Source organism: Phyllopteryx taeniolatus, chromosome 16 (genome assembly GCF_024500385.1).
Source record: "Phyllopteryx taeniolatus isolate TA_2022b chromosome 16, UOR_Ptae_1.2, whole genome shotgun sequence".
NCBI lineage: Eukaryota > Metazoa > Chordata > Actinopteri > Syngnathiformes > Syngnathidae > Phyllopteryx > Phyllopteryx taeniolatus.
In genome coordinates this window covers 18634113-18651418 of record NC_084517.1, presented here as the reverse complement: position 1 = coordinate 18651418, position 17306 = coordinate 18634113, and the positions used below count along the sequence as shown (strand labels likewise).

At 42.9% G+C, this 17306-nt stretch overlaps 1 protein-coding gene across 1 annotated transcript in view; it reads left to right on the top strand.

The window, feature by feature from the left end:
• The window catches only part of LOC133466344 (inactive phospholipase C-like protein 2), a 113944-nt gene that overhangs the window by 26877 nt on the left and 69761 nt on the right, over positions 1-17306 (top strand). Inside the window, exons 3-12 of the mRNA XM_061749932.1 lie at positions 1243-1399; positions 4199-4288; positions 6149-6323; positions 7333-7463; positions 7550-7701; positions 10538-10693; positions 11867-12046; positions 13023-13110; positions 13451-13573; positions 15076-15168. Coding sequence (XP_061605916.1) covers positions 1243-1399; positions 4199-4288; positions 6149-6323; positions 7333-7463; positions 7550-7701; positions 10538-10693; positions 11867-12046; positions 13023-13110; positions 13451-13573; positions 15076-15168 — 1345 coding nt within the window. The remainder of the gene's footprint in view (positions 1-1242; positions 1400-4198; positions 4289-6148; positions 6324-7332; positions 7464-7549; positions 7702-10537; positions 10694-11866; positions 12047-13022; positions 13111-13450; positions 13574-15075; positions 15169-17306) is intronic.

Sequence of the window (17306 nt, the reverse complement as noted above, 5' to 3'; positions counted from 1 at the left end):
CAAAAAGTCTCAATAATCTAGCGCTCACTACTATACAAAAATGTTTTGGAGTGCGTCTCATCGAGCCATGCAGTCAGTCTCTGCGCTTGTTTTGCGGATTGCTTTTCAATCTGTTTGGGATCATAAACAAGCCTTCGGCAAACTCTTTCCAGAAAGCATTTTCCAAGTTTGAGGTTTTTGTCATTGCGTGCGGGCGAAGCATGGCACCGATGTTTGATGACTCTCCATAAAACAAAACTCTTGACAACTCCATTCAGACACAGGAAGTCTGCCATTTTGGTTTGAAGTGGCCGTTTTATGGTCATTTGGGCCATTTTCTGGGGTCCTTCAAAAAATAACTTGTCCTAGAGATTTTTTCCAATTGATACCACATTTGATTTCATGCGTGTTTCACTTAGCAACATAAATATTCAATGGGTATCATGAGTAGATGCACAAAAGAAGTCAAAAGAAACTGCAGAGAAACATGCAAGAAGTCTACTATGTTCTTTTCCAAGGGTAGAAATTGTTTCAAGAATGTAACCCAAATTTTACAGAAAAATTAAAAATCCGCCCCTGAAGCTAGTTTCACTCAGCAGCATGACATTGGATTGGCATGTTAATCATAAGTAGAGCCATAAAATAGTTTCAAGAAATCATACCTGAGAAGACACAGGAAGTCTGAAATTTTGGTTTGAAGCAGCCGTTGTGGATTAATTTCCAGAAAGCGCATTTGACCACATGTCGGCCAACTGGCAGGAATGTGTAGATGCATTTCTCTCTTTCAGACTTTGCATTAGAACCCTACCAATATGGGATTTTTGGGGGCAAAAAAAAAAGCCAATATCCAATAATTTGACCGATATATTGACCGAGATCCGATATATGAACCGATATTGATATTGATATAGACAAGATATATACAGTACATGAACACACATTCTTATAATACCAGAAATTTGATTCAAGGCAAAGAAGTAGAACACTTCTAATTCACAAAAATATTTTAGGACTATCAATTAGTCATATTTTCCAGCTTTGGAAAAGTTCCATCTGCGGATAGAATCTCAGCGCAGCAAAAAAAAATTGACACATGCGTTACATATTGATCAATGTCGATAAAATTGGTGATACGCTATACTCGGCCCTCCCAGTCCTCTTTCTGGCGCACCTCCCAACTTTCACGTGTCCACGACAGGGTGTGAGGGCCCACCTTGTATTCATCGTTTAACCTATTCAAACATGCGTGTTTGCCTCGGTCAGGGATAACATCGACTTGGAGAACCCGCAGGAGGAGTTCAAGGCCAAGCGCTTGCTGGACGGCCTGATCCAAGAGCTGCAGAACAAGGCGGAGCACCAGGTCGGCGAGGACTGCTTCCTGCTCAAAATCAAACTGGGACACTATGCCAGCCAACTCAAGGTAAGTCGTGAAAATCTACGAGCATCAAACGCCTATACAGGCTCGGCGAGAATCACTCATGTGCAAGGGTGCGTCGACAACTCTCGACGATGGTCTGGTCCAGTCGGGTTCGACCACGTGGCGCAGTGTCTGGCAGGTTTAAAGCAGCTTTTGTTCTGTGGTGTACTGAGGAGGTGCGGGCATTTGTGTCCATATTGGCAGAAGATGAAATACAGCGAGATGGAAGGCGCAACAAGAAACGAGCGCGTCACCTTCTTGATCCCGCTCCAATCCCTCCCACTTTTGATTGATGCCTGTTGTAATGGAAAAGCGACGGAGGCCAGGCCAGGCCAAGCGAGGCGAGGCGGGAGTAGAGCGGGGCCAGGCCGTTCTGGAATTTGTAATGGAAAAGCGGCAAAAGATGCTTTACAATTACACACGTTTTTCATTCACTCCACAGTCAGGTGGTAAGCTACTTGCATAGCCACAGTGTACTCTGCGGCAGGCCGACGGAAGCGTAGCTGCTGTTCTGCACCTCCGAGCGCCACTAAACATCCAACCACATTCATTCATAGGCAGTGTGGGTTAAGTGTCTTGCCCAGGACGCTCGGGTGGGGATACGACCCAGCGGTGTCTTGAGATAGTAGTGACTCGACAAACCATTGTTTGACCGATTTCTTTATTTTTTGCTTTGACTTGCGAGCGCAGACTTAAGATACAAGCGCTGTATGGTGGCAGTGACTCAACTCACTTCAAAACAAACAGCAGTTTGGCAGATATGATTAGAGAGCAATTGTTCAAAAAAGAGGCTTCAAGCTGTTTATTGGCATTCCCAGTTGGAGTTTATTGTCAAACTACACATGACTAACGCTTAATAACACCTATGTTGTGTTGATTTAACCCTTTAAGCAATACATTGAACACGAACAATGCAGCAACACAGAGACAGATAATGTATCATTGCTCAAAGTCATATACAGTGGATCGCCCCTTTTCACAGGGGATAGTAACCGGGCCTTGGCGAATAATGATGCGAAAAACGAATAAGCTGGGGACTGGGTCCAAAAAAAAAAAAAAAAAAAAAGAAGAAGGAATCAGTGGGGGATCCGGGAAAAATACCACAAATAAGCGCAGGTTTCTGCCAATAACGGGGAAAGTTTTCCCCAAAAATCCACTAATAGGTGAATCCGCAAATGCCGAACGCGAATATCCGGGGAATCACTGTATTTTTTTATCCTCTGCGTAGAACATCTATTATTAGCACCATACTGATGAGCTGAGAGAGGAGTTGAGACGTTTTGACAGTAAATCTGTCTGTCTGTCTTTTACTGCCCCCATTTGGCCAAGGCAGGCACACCAGGAGCACCACAATGGCCATTCAATTGATGCAGCGTGACAAAAACTGTTAAATTCTTTATAAATCTCTTTAATGTAATTATTACTGTATGTTTTTATAAAATACAATATTATGGAATGCTATTTTCCCTCATTAAAATAAACGTTTTTGGGGGGAAGGCTGGAATGGATTCGTGGCATTGTCATTCATTTCAATGGGAAACGATGATTTTACATATGAGCGTTTTGAGTTATGAGTGTGGTCACAGAACAAATTAAACTCGTATCTCAATTCTTTCATTGAATGTGTTTCTCCTGTCGGAACAAGCCGTCCCTTTCGACATCTCCCTGGTTGAATGTTTTTTTTTAGAAAGAGCACACAGAGGAACACCAAATGTTTCAGAACAGTTTGTATCCACTGCAAGGAAAAACATGAGGACAGTCCAAGTGCGGCCTTGGTAGTTGGCCAGCGCCGCTATTTATGATCCCTGCTCTCAAAATCCATTCTTCTCTCGCCTCCTGCTAGCCTCCCGGAAACCAGGCAGTGGAACTGGGCGAAGGGGGATTGGCTTTGCAAAGCCAAATTCCTGGATTTCTGGCGCCATTAATTTCGCTTTTGGGACTTATTTTTTTTGAATGTTTTTTTTTTTACTGACATGGCCACAGTGCGACACATGCATATACTGAAATCGAAGACAATTTGGAGTTCAACTGAAATTTCCTAGAAAAATAATGCCTCAAGTTAAACGGTCATCTTTCATTATTATCCATAATTTGAGTTATTACTCTGTGATTAACATCTCTTCATGCTTGTAAAAGGTGCATGGAGTGCACTTACAGTATATAGCACTTTGTCGACACCACACGGTGCACAAAGTGCTTTACAAAGCCTCACATTCACCCATTAACGCACACATTCATACATCAATGACATGTCAAAATGCTGCTTTAATGCATTAATTTCATCCATCAATTTTCCGGATTTTACTGCTTATCCTCACTATGTTCGCGGGTGAGCTGGAGCGTATATCAGCTGACTTTGGGGAGAGGCGGCTCCACCCTAGACTCGTCGCCAGCCAATCACAGGGCACATAAAGACAAACAAACATTCACCCTCACATTCAATCACACCTAAAGACATCACACCTGCATGAAAAGAGACATGATGCGGATTATGTTTGACTTTGGATGCAGCCGTCCCACTGACGGATTAAAGGAAATAAGTCTTAGTGTAACTGTCACTCCATGAACATCTAAAACACTGCTGTGTGCTCGTATGCTAATGATCGTGTAAACGAAGCACGTCGCTCTTCAGAGATGGCCATCATTAAGGCTCCCCTAATGAGCTTTAGTGTGTTCGGCGCACTGGGCCCCCGAGAAGCTCCTTGATGCGTCTAAATTGGCGAGTGCGGAGCGCGGCGGCCGCTCGCCTAGTCAGGGGCTAACGAGACCTTAACCACGGCACATGTTCTCCTTGTCTTTCAGAGCACGTATGACCGATGTCCTCTGGAGCTGGTGCGCTGCATCAAGCACATCCTCTACACGGAGCAGCGGCTAGTGCGGGAGGCCACCAACGTGAGTGTGTGCGCTATCAAACTGCACTCGCATCTTGTCCGTCACGGCACGGAACGCAACTACACGTGCACTCATTTAGCTTTAAAATGAACTCGGAAGGCTACTGAAACATAGACAAACAAAAAACAAAGAGTTCATCGTGGGAAAGGAGTGTAAGGTTTTAGAAGTCTGTCTCCAAACTTAAACTCCATAGAGCACGCATTTTACCTGCTTATTGTGAGACTTAAGGAATTAACCCCCCCCCCAAAAAAAAAACAACATCAACTGGAAGAGGTACGTTGCTTTTGTCTACAGGTCGTCCCTCAGTTCCATTACCACGGAAGTAACTTAATCCAAACTTGTACACATCAGAACGAGCTCAAGTCAATCATTCACCTACGCTAAACAAATGTCATCAAGTACATATATGAATGAAAAAAACATCTAGGCCATAAATATAAAACTATCCAAGGCACTAAGTGAGCGTATCTTCTTGTGCCGTGTAACACCATCTTGTTACACTGTAATGTTACGCGGCTGCGCAAGCTAGTTCCTTGCACACCGTTCATAACCCAAACTTTCAAAATGAAAAACATGAAAAGCACTTCCAGGCCACACATACAAAACAACCCAATAAAAGTACAGCACTAAGTGAGCGTGCCTTTTTGTGCCGCATGACACCATATTCTTACGCTGCTCTGCAAACTAGTTCCTAGTTTTTGCTCTCATGCCGCCAGTCGTAACCTAAAAATGTCATAATTACAGTAAATATTTGTTCCAAAAACATTTTTATGCCATCAATATAAAACAAGCCAATGAAAAGTACAGCACTAAGTGAGCTTACCTTTTTGTGCCGCGTAAGACCGTATTGTTATGCCACTGTGCAAACTCATGCATTGCACACCATTCATAACCTCGAAATGTCATATTTATAGTAAATATTTGAATGAAAGGCCATAAATATAAAACAATCAACTGAAAAACAGTGAGTAACTGAACGTGTCTTCTTGTGCTATGTTACAATCGTATTCTTACATTACAAGCTCGTTCCTTGCGTGCTGTTCGTAACCTCAAAACCACATCTGTCGATTCTGTCGTAACCTGAGGACCCCCTGAATTCTTTGAAAATTGACGACAGAAAGTCTCCTGAAACGTCATCTCATTAAGCAGTCCTCCAAGGGCCATACGAAATGTTAGAAAAAACAAACGTTCAAAAAAATACTTATTAGTACACTAAGTGCATGCGCGGTTTTGATTTTATTTTTGGCTTAAGTAACAGTTTCTCAAAGGTTTTATTTGTTTTTAACTTTTAAGCAACCGCTGAGTTAGGTTTAACCAGCCTCTGCCGTCGCATTGGTATTTTTGTCTTTTTTGCCCAAACAAATTGCACCAGAGTTTTTTTTTCAGTCAACAAAATGTGACAAAGTGAGAACTCATCCAGAGAAACAGGGTAAATACTTATTTCACAGCAGTCATTTCTGCAATGGCCCTGCACAACGCTGCAGCAAAGCATGGAAATCAAAATAGCGTTTTTGTTTTATTGCACGCCACGAGTTATGAAAGGCATAAAGCCAGCAGTGCGTGAACATCTGAATCTTGGTAACTCCTGGCCTGAATTGATTTTCAGTCACAATGCGCCTCTTCTATTAGCATATGTGGCCTGATGAGGAGTCGACCCTGTTTGGTCGTTATCTGACTGAGCACAGTCATGCAGCACTACTCTATCTTAGACTTGCAATTATGGATTTTACTGTCACAAGCTCAGTGCATCATGTCCATCTTGGTTTCTTTACCACTTTCTCTCCTAACTTAGCTCGCTATTCTTGCAAATGAAACTTCTAAACTCTCTTTCTGTCCCACCCCATCCATGCAACTTAACAGTCCAGCTCTCCGGTGGGTGGAATGTTGGACAGCATGTCTCAGAAGTACCAGCAGATCAACCAAGCCTTCGAGGAACTTCGCCTGCTCACCCAGGACACGGAGAATGACCTGCGCAAGCTCCAGCACAACCAGGAGTACTTCATCATCCAGTACCAGGAGAGCCTGCGCATCCAGGGTGAGACAAGAGTGCCCCCATCCTGTCATATAGTGCAAGGAATCTCCAAAGTCAACCCCCCCGCCCCCCAAAAAAAGTTGGACAATTTGGAGATCAGTCAAGGCTCAAGAATTACAGCACTCATTTACACCCTATTTTTTTAAACCTCCTGAAACTTAGCCTGTTTTGAGGGGTGGTCCAGTCTCATGAAAAGCTAACCCCGCCTGTCCTACAGCGGAACCAACGCCGAGTAGGGCTTTTGTTACCATGACAATAGGGGGCGGAGCGAGGGTGTCGATACAAAACGTGGCTTCAATTGGGGAAGTGGAGCACATGGTGTGGACATCGGATCCATCGGAAACACAAATACCATCTCCCCCACCACTGCGTAGACAAGTTCACTACGCAATCAAGTATGGGAGTATGGACACTTATCAGAAGCTAACGCTTTTAGCTGATGCTTAGCTGTGCATCCAACAAAACTCAATGCAGCTCTGCTGATCTTTTGGCTTTGGATAGTGTTTCAGACAGTGTTGTCCGGCCGTGGGTTGGAAGTGGCAGGTCCTCACCCAGCCTAGCTGTCAAGTCGCGGGCAGAGAAACTCAGTGTGGTTGTTATTATATAAATTGTGATTTTCCGAAACCTCACAGACATAGTTTCAGGAATAGGCCGAGACAAGATTTAGTTGGTATTTAATTGTACACTTGATAGGTGAGCATGTAGGCACTTCTGAGACCTAACTATTTATCCACAAGAGATTAAAAAATCAATTTGCCATAATAAATCCCCTTAAAATGTTTCCTATGGGGAAATAATGTAGAAAAAAAAACAACAACTTGAATTTGTTTTCCAACAACATGCCTACAAGGTTGAATACCATGTCAAGAATTGGACTTGAGCCTTGTCCTTGATCCAAAACATCAACAAGAAAAGCACAGATGACATACAGCTATTAAGGGCAAAAAGCCTCTGAAGAGGTTCTTACAAAACCATAAATTCATCTTTCATTTCAATACCCCCAACCTTCTAGCTCAGCTTTCCAGCCTGGCCACACTGCCCCCTGCTGACCGACAGTTACGAGAACCCACTCTGTTGAGCAAAAGAGCAACGGTGGAGGCATGGCTGACAAGGGAGGCCAACACACTACAGAAGTACAGACTGGTATCCACTCTACTTTTCGTCCTCTCTTACTTCTGCTGCACAAGCGCCTCATAAACGGAAACGTTGACGTTATCGTTGTCGTCCAGGACCTGGCAGAGAAGCACCAGAAAACACTGCAGCTGCTGAGGAAGCAGCAGACCGTCATCCTGGACGACGAGCTGATCCTGTGGAAGAGACGGCAACAGCTGGCAGGCAACGGGGGCCCGCCGGAGGGGGGCATGGACATCCTGCAGTCCTGGTGAGTTTCTGTTCCGCCTTCCCGCTAGGATCAGTGCCCCCGTTCTAAGGCCATGCAGGACCACCAAGTTCAGCGCTTTACAAACTCGTAATGGACTGCCGCTGAGTTTATGCCCGAAGTCTATTGGTCTCCTAATGAGATCGAGAGAGAGCACTTCATGTGGCCGTTACTCAAGAGGACGCAAATGAATATCTGTGACACGGGTCGAGCTGGTCAACTTTCAAAATGGAATTTCCTATTGGGGTGAATTTGATTTGGCGTAATTCATTCCAGCAACCAACATTTCTCAATTATAAAACCTATTAACTTTACAGGGTGAGGTTAGGTGTAACCAACATGAAAACCGGAGACCTGTCTATGAGTGAAAAACCGTTATGAAGGTGGAAGTGGAAGGTTTTAGACTGGCCAATCTCCAGACTCCAGACCGTAGAGCAGGGGTGTCAAATTTGTTCTCTTTGTGGGACGCAAAGTAGTTATGGTTGCCAGCAGGCGGCCCGCTATAACCAAATAAATGTATCATCAAAATAGATTTAATGACATTTAAAATGAATCACTAACAGCTTAAATCTTTTCTTTTTAGGTGAACAACACAGACAGCTGAACCAGTAACAATATTATCCTGGCTTATTATCATTATATAAATGTTGCTGAAAGTTATGTTTGCAACACATGACGGGCATTAGCCACAGAAGATGAGCTGCAATACATTTGTTTACGGACTGGAGCATGAGACAGTTACACTTCTTGTCTCTTACCTTAAATGCCTTCATAAAGACCCTATCATATGACATACGGTAATTGCCCCTGCATTTGGTTATTATCATTTTCATGGCTTGAAGAAAAATTGTGGCGAGCTTCTGTGGGAGACATAAAATGTCGCAGATGGCCAGATATGGCTGACGTGCCTTGCGTTTGCAGAGCATGCACTTTTACTTGCTAAAGAGGAGAGGAACCAACGCTCAAAACAAACATCTAGTTTGTCATTAGTTATTTTTTCATTGGACTGTTGAGCAGTTATGATTTAGCCTGAGGAACTCTACACAAGTGGCTGTCTTGTTTGTGATTAGGAATAGTGATGCAATTCTGTTGATCTATGTTGCTCCGTCTCTAGACTGCTAAAACGGTCTTTCAGTTATACAACCCCAATTCCACTTAAGTTGGGACGTTGTGTTAAACATAAATAAAAACAGAATACAATGATTTGCAAATTGTATTCGACCTATATTTAATTGAATACAGTACAAAGACAAGATATTTCATGTTCAAACTGATAAAGTTTATTGTTTTTAGCAAATAATCATGAACTTGGAATTTTATGGCTGCAACACGTTCCAAAAAAGCTGGGACAGGGTCATGTTTACCACTGTGTTACATCACCTTTTCTTTTAACAACATTCAATAAACATTTGGGAACTGAAGACACTAATTGTTGAAGCTTTGTAGGTGGAATTCTTTCCCATTCTTGCTTGATGTACAGCTTCAACTGTTCAACAATCCGGGGTCTCCGTAGTCGTATTTTACGGTTCATAATGCGCCACAGGTTTTCAATGGGAGACAGGTCTGGACTGCAGGCAGGGCAGTCTAGTACCCGCACTCTTTTACTATGAAGCAACGCTGTTGTAACACGTGCTGAATGTGGTTTGGCATTGTCTTGCTGAAATAAGAAGGGGTGTCCATAAAAAAGATGTTGCTTGGATGGCAGCATATGTTTCTCCAAAACCTGTGTGTACTTTTCAGCATTAATGGTGCCTTCACAGATGTGTAAGTTACCCATGCCATTGGCACTAACACAGCCCCATACCATCACAGATGCTGGCTTTTGAACTTTGCGTCCATAACAGTCCGGATGGTTCTTTTCCTCTTTGGCCCGGAGCACACGACGTCCACAATTTCCAAAAACAATTTGAAATGTGGACTCGTCGGACCACAGAACACTTTTCCACTTTGCATCAGTCCATTTTAGATGAGCTCGGGCCCAGAGAAGCCGGCGGCGTTTTTGGGTGTTGTTGATAAAAGGCTTTTGCTTTGCATAGTAGAGTTTCAAGTTGCACTTACGGATGTCGCGCCGAACTGTATTTACTGACATTGGTTTTCTGAAGTGTTCCTGAGCCCATGTGGTGATATCCTTTACACATTGATGTCGGTTTTTGATGCAGGTGGCACCTGAGAGATCGAATTCAACATTCAATGTTGGTTTTCGGCTTTGCCGCTTGTATGCAGTGATTTCTCCAAATTCTCGGAACCTTTTGATGATATTATGGACCGTACATGATAAACTCCCTAAATTCCTTACAATTGTACGTTGAGGAACATTGTCCTTAAACTGTTGGACTATTTTCTCACGCACTTGTTCACAAAGAGGTGAACCTCGCTCCATCTTTGCTTGTGAATGACTGAGCAATTGAGGGAAGCTCCTTTTCGACCCAATCATGGCACCCACCTGTTCCCAATTAGCCTGTTCACCTTTGGAATGTTCGAAACTGGTCTTTGATGAGCATTTCTCAACTTTCTCAGTGTTTTTTGCCACCTGTCCCAGCTTTTTTGGAACGTGTTGCAGCCATAAAATTCTAAGTTAATGATGATTTGCTTATCAGTTTGAACATTAAATATGTTGTCTTTGTAGTGGATTCAATTAAATATAGGTTGAACATGATTTGCAAATCATTGTATTCTGTTTTTATTTATTTTTAACACAACGTCCCATCTTCATTGTAATTGGGGTTGTAAAAAAAAAAGAAACTACAAAACAAAAGAATATGAATCAAAATCATCCATTCATCCATTTATAGTACCACTTATCCATTTTTTCGTGTGTGTGTGTGTGTGTGTGGATTAGGTGCGAGAAGCTGGCGGAAACCATCTGGCAGAACCGACAGCAGATCCGGAGAGCGGAGCACCTCAGACAACAGCTGCCCATCCCGGGTCCCATTGAAGACCTCCTCAATGAACTCAACAGCACTATCACAGACATCATCTCAGCCTTGGTCACAAGGTAGCTACAGTATTCATGAGTACATTTCGCGGGTGATAGGGACCGAGCTGGAAAAAAAAAATGCGAGTAGTCACTGATGGTGTAGTGGTACATTCGTCTTACTTTCATGCGGGCAGCGTGGGTACAGTTCCCACTCAGTGACGGTGCGAATGGTTGTTCATGTCTATATGTGCCCTCTGACTCACTGGCGGCCAGTTCAGGGTGTAGTCTTCTTTTCATCCCGAAGCCAGTTCAGCTGGGATAGGGTGCAGCGCCCCGTGACCCTGAGCAGGATAAGCGCTATTGAGAATGGATGGATGGAAAAATGCAAGTAATTGACAAACCCCCCTTAAATTGTTCAACTGTAAATCAACCACAAACTAAGATCCTACAATGCTTTAATATCATTTTCAACTAATCTTACAACATGACTCTAAAAAAAAGTATTGAGAGATGATTTAATTTTGGAAAGAAAAATGCACATTCAAGTGCGCATTTCTGTCGCCTTCACAAGCCGTAAAATAGCAATTGTGAAGCAGTAACGAGACCTTGTCGTTTAATGGCCACCCAGCAGAGCAAAAAAATACATATACGGGGAAGGCGCTCCACTAACAATCCAGGCTAAATTTAGCTCCTCTCCAACATACAAAGATCTTATTCTCTCAGATGTGTCACACATACATCCTTTAGACCAATGACCAATTTCATATTAGCCAGGGCTTCGCCGCCACCTTTTAGCATTTTAGGGCGGAGACAAAAGAGCAGAATAATATGCCGGGAACCACAAATTGGTGTGTTTTTCAGCGAATAGCTGATGGTAGGTTCCACAAAAGAGGTGAATTTGTGAATAGCAAACTGCAAATAGGCAGGAGTTCACTTTATGTGCATGTTTGTGTCGAACACGCTGTCTCAATAGTAAATAGTTTATTTATAGGGCTGTGAAATATGTCAAAAGCAAACCAAGCATGCAAATAATGACCCTTTACGACGCTTTGATTGATGCGTATCAAGCTTAATGGCTTAAGTGGTCAACTGAGTGCAGTATATTATATTATCGTAATTAGATGAAGCACCCGTTCAGTTACTGTGGTGATGTAAGACCCATGAACTAATCCAACCTTGGCTTTCATTTCAATATAACAAAATGCACAAAGGTTCAAGCCCACTTCTCTGACACCCCCCACCCCCTCTCAGCACCTTCATCATCGAGAAACAGCCTCCACAGGTGCTCAAAACCCAGACCAAGTTCGCCGCCACCGTGCGCCTCCTGGTCGGCGGCAAGCTGAACGTGCACATGAACCCGCCGCAGGTCAAGGCCACCATCATCAGCGAGCAGCAGGCCAAGGCGCTGTTGAAGAACGAGAACACCAGGAAGTACGTTTGGAAACACTCCATTGACATATATAAATGTTTACTGTCAGCTTTCTTGAGGTTACTTCGAGCTTGGGACTACATTGGTAGAGTTATGAGCCGTGATATGGTCGATTGTTTTTATTTGGGTTTTTTCCTGTAATGCCCTCGCAAGTAGGCAAGGAGAGCCACAGTCGGCGATAGAAAACGTAACTAAAAGATTGTGGTTGAAGGCCTGGAACAGATTAATGGCATTTGAATTCATTTCAACGTGGAAAATTGATTTGATATACAAGCAAACTGTCCCAATAACTTAGTATGACTTCTCTCTCAGTGCCTTGGGCTTCTAAGTCCCGCCCACTTTCCTGCTAGTCATTTGCTCGCTTTTCCGTGACCGCTGCGTCATTGGACGAAGTTGACATCAATCCATGTTTTTAGTTTATGTTCACAAGATTACTACAGCGGATAAATTTAATCTATAAAACTATGTTAAATGGAGAGGTCTTCAATTTGATTGAAGTGGCCTGAGAAAAGCGTGCTGATACCCTGCTACTTATTTCTTTGGTAAAAATACCAAATCTCACAATTCAGGGACAGTGATGTTAAAAAAACAAACAAACAAAAAAAAGACTTTTAAATGACTTTCCCAGTACTGGTCACAATTGGTCTGCAATGTATTACACATGATTCACGCCTCACCACACAGGCATGGCTGGAACTCCAACAATGCCTCAGAAGAGTCCGTGCAGAATCCACTTTTAGCATCGTTCTGCCGCCTTGTTCCACATTCCAAACGCAGCTGGACAACGCCAGTAGTTAAATCGGTGAATAATAACGCCGTTGTCTTGTCTTTTTTTTACGCAGGCAGGCAGCTTGTTTTATCTGCTCGCACAGAAAATGGAAAAATGAGAGTTAGAACACAACCATCAGCACCCATCCTTTGTTTGTGAAACATCCATTTAATGGCTCCTTTTTGCGATTTTCTTTCTGTTATTTTTAGTGACAGTAGTGGAGATATTCTCAACAACAACTGCGTGATGGAGTATCACCAAACGACGGGCACGCTCAGCGCTCACTTTAGGAACATGGTGAGGACCCTTGTGCAAGTCGTCACACTCGGATGAATAAAAGCTTCGAAGTATTGTCACTGTATTTCTTCAAATAGTTCCCGGGGGTGTTTGTTTATTCTATTTGAGGGAAGTTTACAGTATATTTGTTCAAGTGAATGAAATGCCCGGGGAAAAAAAGGATGTCATATCTTGAGCATATTAAATGTTCAAAATACAGTAATGAAAAAGACAGCGAAACGATAGACTGACTATGATAGTGTCAATCCAAACTGAGCGTTCTTATCTTGCTGGTAATGCAACAAGCAGCATTTTCAGCCTTGTCAAAGGATTTAAAACTCTGCATGTCTCATGTACGCAGTCCTTGAAGAGGATCAAGCGGTCGGACAGGAGAGGAGCCGAGTCGGTGACGGAGGAGAAATTCACCATTCTCTTCGAGTCCCAGTTCAGCGTCGGAGGCAATGAGCTCGTCTTCCAAGTGAAGGTGAGTCAATGCACGGAGAAAAAAAAGGAAAGCACCTTTTATTGTGCAGTGGTGTGTTGACTCACCAATGAAATGAGTGGAACTTCCACAAATTGGTCCCAACCCGACAAAAGAAACATACGCATTGTTGTAATATGTTTTTAACAGGAAAATTTGCACTCTATGATACAGTTTTTTACAAAACAATAGTTGGTGCACTATGATTTCATGGGGGCAGACATGCATAATACAAAAAGAACTTTCACGACTGACTCAGTAAGCTGCAGCAATATACCCGAGTCATTTTTCGCAGGATAAAGAATATATTCCTGTGAGTATTGTCCACGTGTTGCTGCACTGTTTGTGTTCAATATCCGTTGCCTAAATGGTTCAAACTAGCCCAACGTCAATGCGATTTTCATTAGACCAGCTATAGTGTTTTGCATTTTGTGTTAGCATTAAGCTAGTGGACTTTTGTAAGGTGGTTTGGTTCAATCCACGACATGTAATTCTCTTTGTTTTGTGGTTCTTAACCTTGCTAGAGGTACTGCACCCCGCAAGTTTTATACATACATTCACGGAACCCTTTGTAATTGGACGAACAAAATATGGATTATTACAAATACAAAACGGGTATATATTTTACTTGTACACAAAATGAACTGTGCATCAGTCGCACACAAAATTAGTTTGTTCAAAGAACAAAACCAACAAAACATGAATTTCACACACACACACACACACAAACAAAAACAGTTCAGTTGAATGAAAATTTACTGTAAATGAATGTGAATTTTGTGGTTGCCTTTTTTTTACAACAAAGTCAGTTCCCTTTCTTTGTTTTTATGGCTACAATCCTCGAAAAGGATTATTCCGTAAGCTATGTCCGGTGCGAGCTTGCCCAAGGAAGTGGTTGAAGTAGCATGGATGCTTTCCCACTTGTTGGTCTACTGGCTCCAGGACATGCGCCGCTGCACTATGATTGGCTGCTGTATCCTGGTAAAACACGCCCTACTGCTTCCAGACTGGAAAAGAATATGTTTCCCACTAACTCTTACCCACCCTTATCCTAAACTTAACCCCATCCTAAACTGTTATAGCGTCAACCCTAGCCCTAAACCATAACATACTTCTTTGTTTTTTATTTCGTACAAATTTGATACACGTTTGGGATGGTCATCTCATTATATCTGCTTAGCATGCCCTTCCCGCCACACCGGAGCCAATCATGTTGCAGCAGGGGGTGTCCTGCCGAGAAACTATGTGGGAATCCTAACAACGCGTCCCTTTGAGCGGCGTACTTACCGCAAAGTTAAGCTAGTAGGGGCAAAGTGTCACCACGTTCCATGCTCATAACTAAAACAAATTCTTTTCAAAATTGGTCAGGCGACGGCTCGTTATCTTGACTTATCTCGCAAGTCGTGGTGCGCATTGGGCAACCTTGAAGCTCCGCAGTAGATCCGTATTAGTACTAGTAGCATATAGAATTGATGTTGCTTGTATTGCTGGTTATGGCTCCACAGACGTTGTCGCTGCCTGTAGTGGTGATAGTCCACGGGAGCCAAGACAATAATGCCACGGCGACAGTGCTGTGGGACAACGCATTCGCCGAGCCTGTGAGTACACTTTTTGTTTACCGGCACCAGTCTCCTTCAATGCGATTCATCCACTAGGTGCACACATTCATACTGCACAGCGCTTCACCCGATTCAAAAGCCTTTCTTGTGAAACTCTCCACTCGTTGTTTAAGAGAACTGCGAGTGAGTCATTCAAGGGAATGAGGATGGCAATTTATAGGTTCAGTTCGAGGTTACGACTTTAATTTTGCCTTTCAGGTCTGGGATAGGGTTTTAGTTAGGGTTTCAAGTCAGGGTTATGGTTGGTTTTAACTCCCAAGTTTTGGTTTAGGGTTTCAAGTTTGTTCAGGGTTTCAATTAAGGGTTCACTTTTCGATTTAGGGTAAGGTTTTTCCGAACACAGATATAATTTTGGACTTTAGGATTAGGGTTCCAATTTAGAGTTAGGGTTTTCATTGAGGGTTAGGTTTTCTAGTTCAATTTAAATTAGGGCTTCAATTTGGGGTAAGATTTAAAATTAAGGATTTAATTTAGGACAACAATTTGAAGTTAGGTTTTCAGGTTGAGCTTTTTATTTAAACTGGCCACTCCCAAACCAAAGCAATACTGTGCAGCGGTAAAACACTCTTGAAGTATATGTGAAAACTTTCTGCGATAAAATCCTTCTTTAAATGTAGCTCATGACCTGCGTAACACTCAGCAGTCGTCGGGCATAACGGGAGGTGAGCGATACCCAGAAATATCATCAGCAACATGGACGCCCTGCAGAAGGTTTTTCAGGTCTGCCTCGGCACAGCGGGCAGCAGCATTTCATGCACGCCATCAATAAATGTTACCCACTGTGCGCAGTGATGGGTAATGCGGTGACTCATCGTCTCTAATGGCAACCCTTTATACTTCCTTTGGGGTCAAAAAGTTCGTCCTCAGTCGCGGGCTTTCAAGCGTTTGACCTTTGGCGCTGTAACCCATGTGCCATGCTTTGAGCACAGCACGGATTGCCTCGTGTATTGTACGACGCGTTATCATTAATAGCTGGTGTGTGGAACATCGTCGCTGATAATCATGCTTGGCCAGCCTTGCCTTGCCTTGCTCAAGTCCACATCTTCCAGAGAGTGTGCAATGCTTTACATGCATTCTCACTGCCTGATACGACGCTGCATCACCACAACTTCCCTGACTTTGTGGCTAAGGTCCAGTGGTTCCGTTTACAGTACTGTATTGGTATTGATCAAGGCGTGATCAGCAAAAACTAGTGGGAGGAACGATAACGTATATAGCTGGGGAAACCCATAACTTACTGCCACAATTTCAATTAAAAAAATAATAAAATACCACTGTGCTTTGTAAGAAATAGTTTTTTTTATTGATGTCTGTGTAGATTCTCAGTCATCAGGTCACGGTGAGTCTGCAAAAGTTAATCAAGGCAACTGGACTTTCCTTTCATGTTGAATTTGTTGTCTTTTTTCTTGTATTTTTCTGAAAATGTTCCAATATGACCTAGGCAAGTAGGTCTGCTCTTTTGAATCAGTTTCAAGGCTTGTCAGGCATCTTTGGTCATGCTGTGCACAGAGATAATTGCGCAAGGTAACCTAGTAACAGAGTAACAAAGTCACAAGTAGCTGCCATCTTTGTAGAAATTAAAAAAAGAAGTAAATAAAAAAATCGACCGAGCACTTCAAATCCCTCTAAAATCTTCCATATCGAATAAATTCAAAGCCCACATTGCTTTTCCCATGAATCATGTTCCATTTTCTATTGAAGTTGAGTTTTTTAGGGCCGTGTGACACCGTTTGAAATGTCTTGGTCATTTTGGCACGTCGACTTGGAGAACCCCTCCGAATTTCGGCCCGTACGAGCTCGTCGGAGGATATTTTTAACTGAGACTTGTCACCCAATCGGAGAAAGGGTTACCCGAGTAGGAGACTCAGTAAAAGGGTCGAGGAAATAATCGGGTTATACTTTTTTACTTACACAAAAACCCAAAATGACCATTTACTCCGACACAAAAAAAAACAACCTCAATTTCTCCGGAATCCATCATGCAATATACAAAATTCGTGATGTGTTGTACTCAGGTTGCAGTGGCCATTCCAACCAAATTAAACATTTTGACAGACTGCTATTTTGGGGAAATCTTGTCACGTTGCGACTCGCACGAATGGAAAATCGCTCTGGAT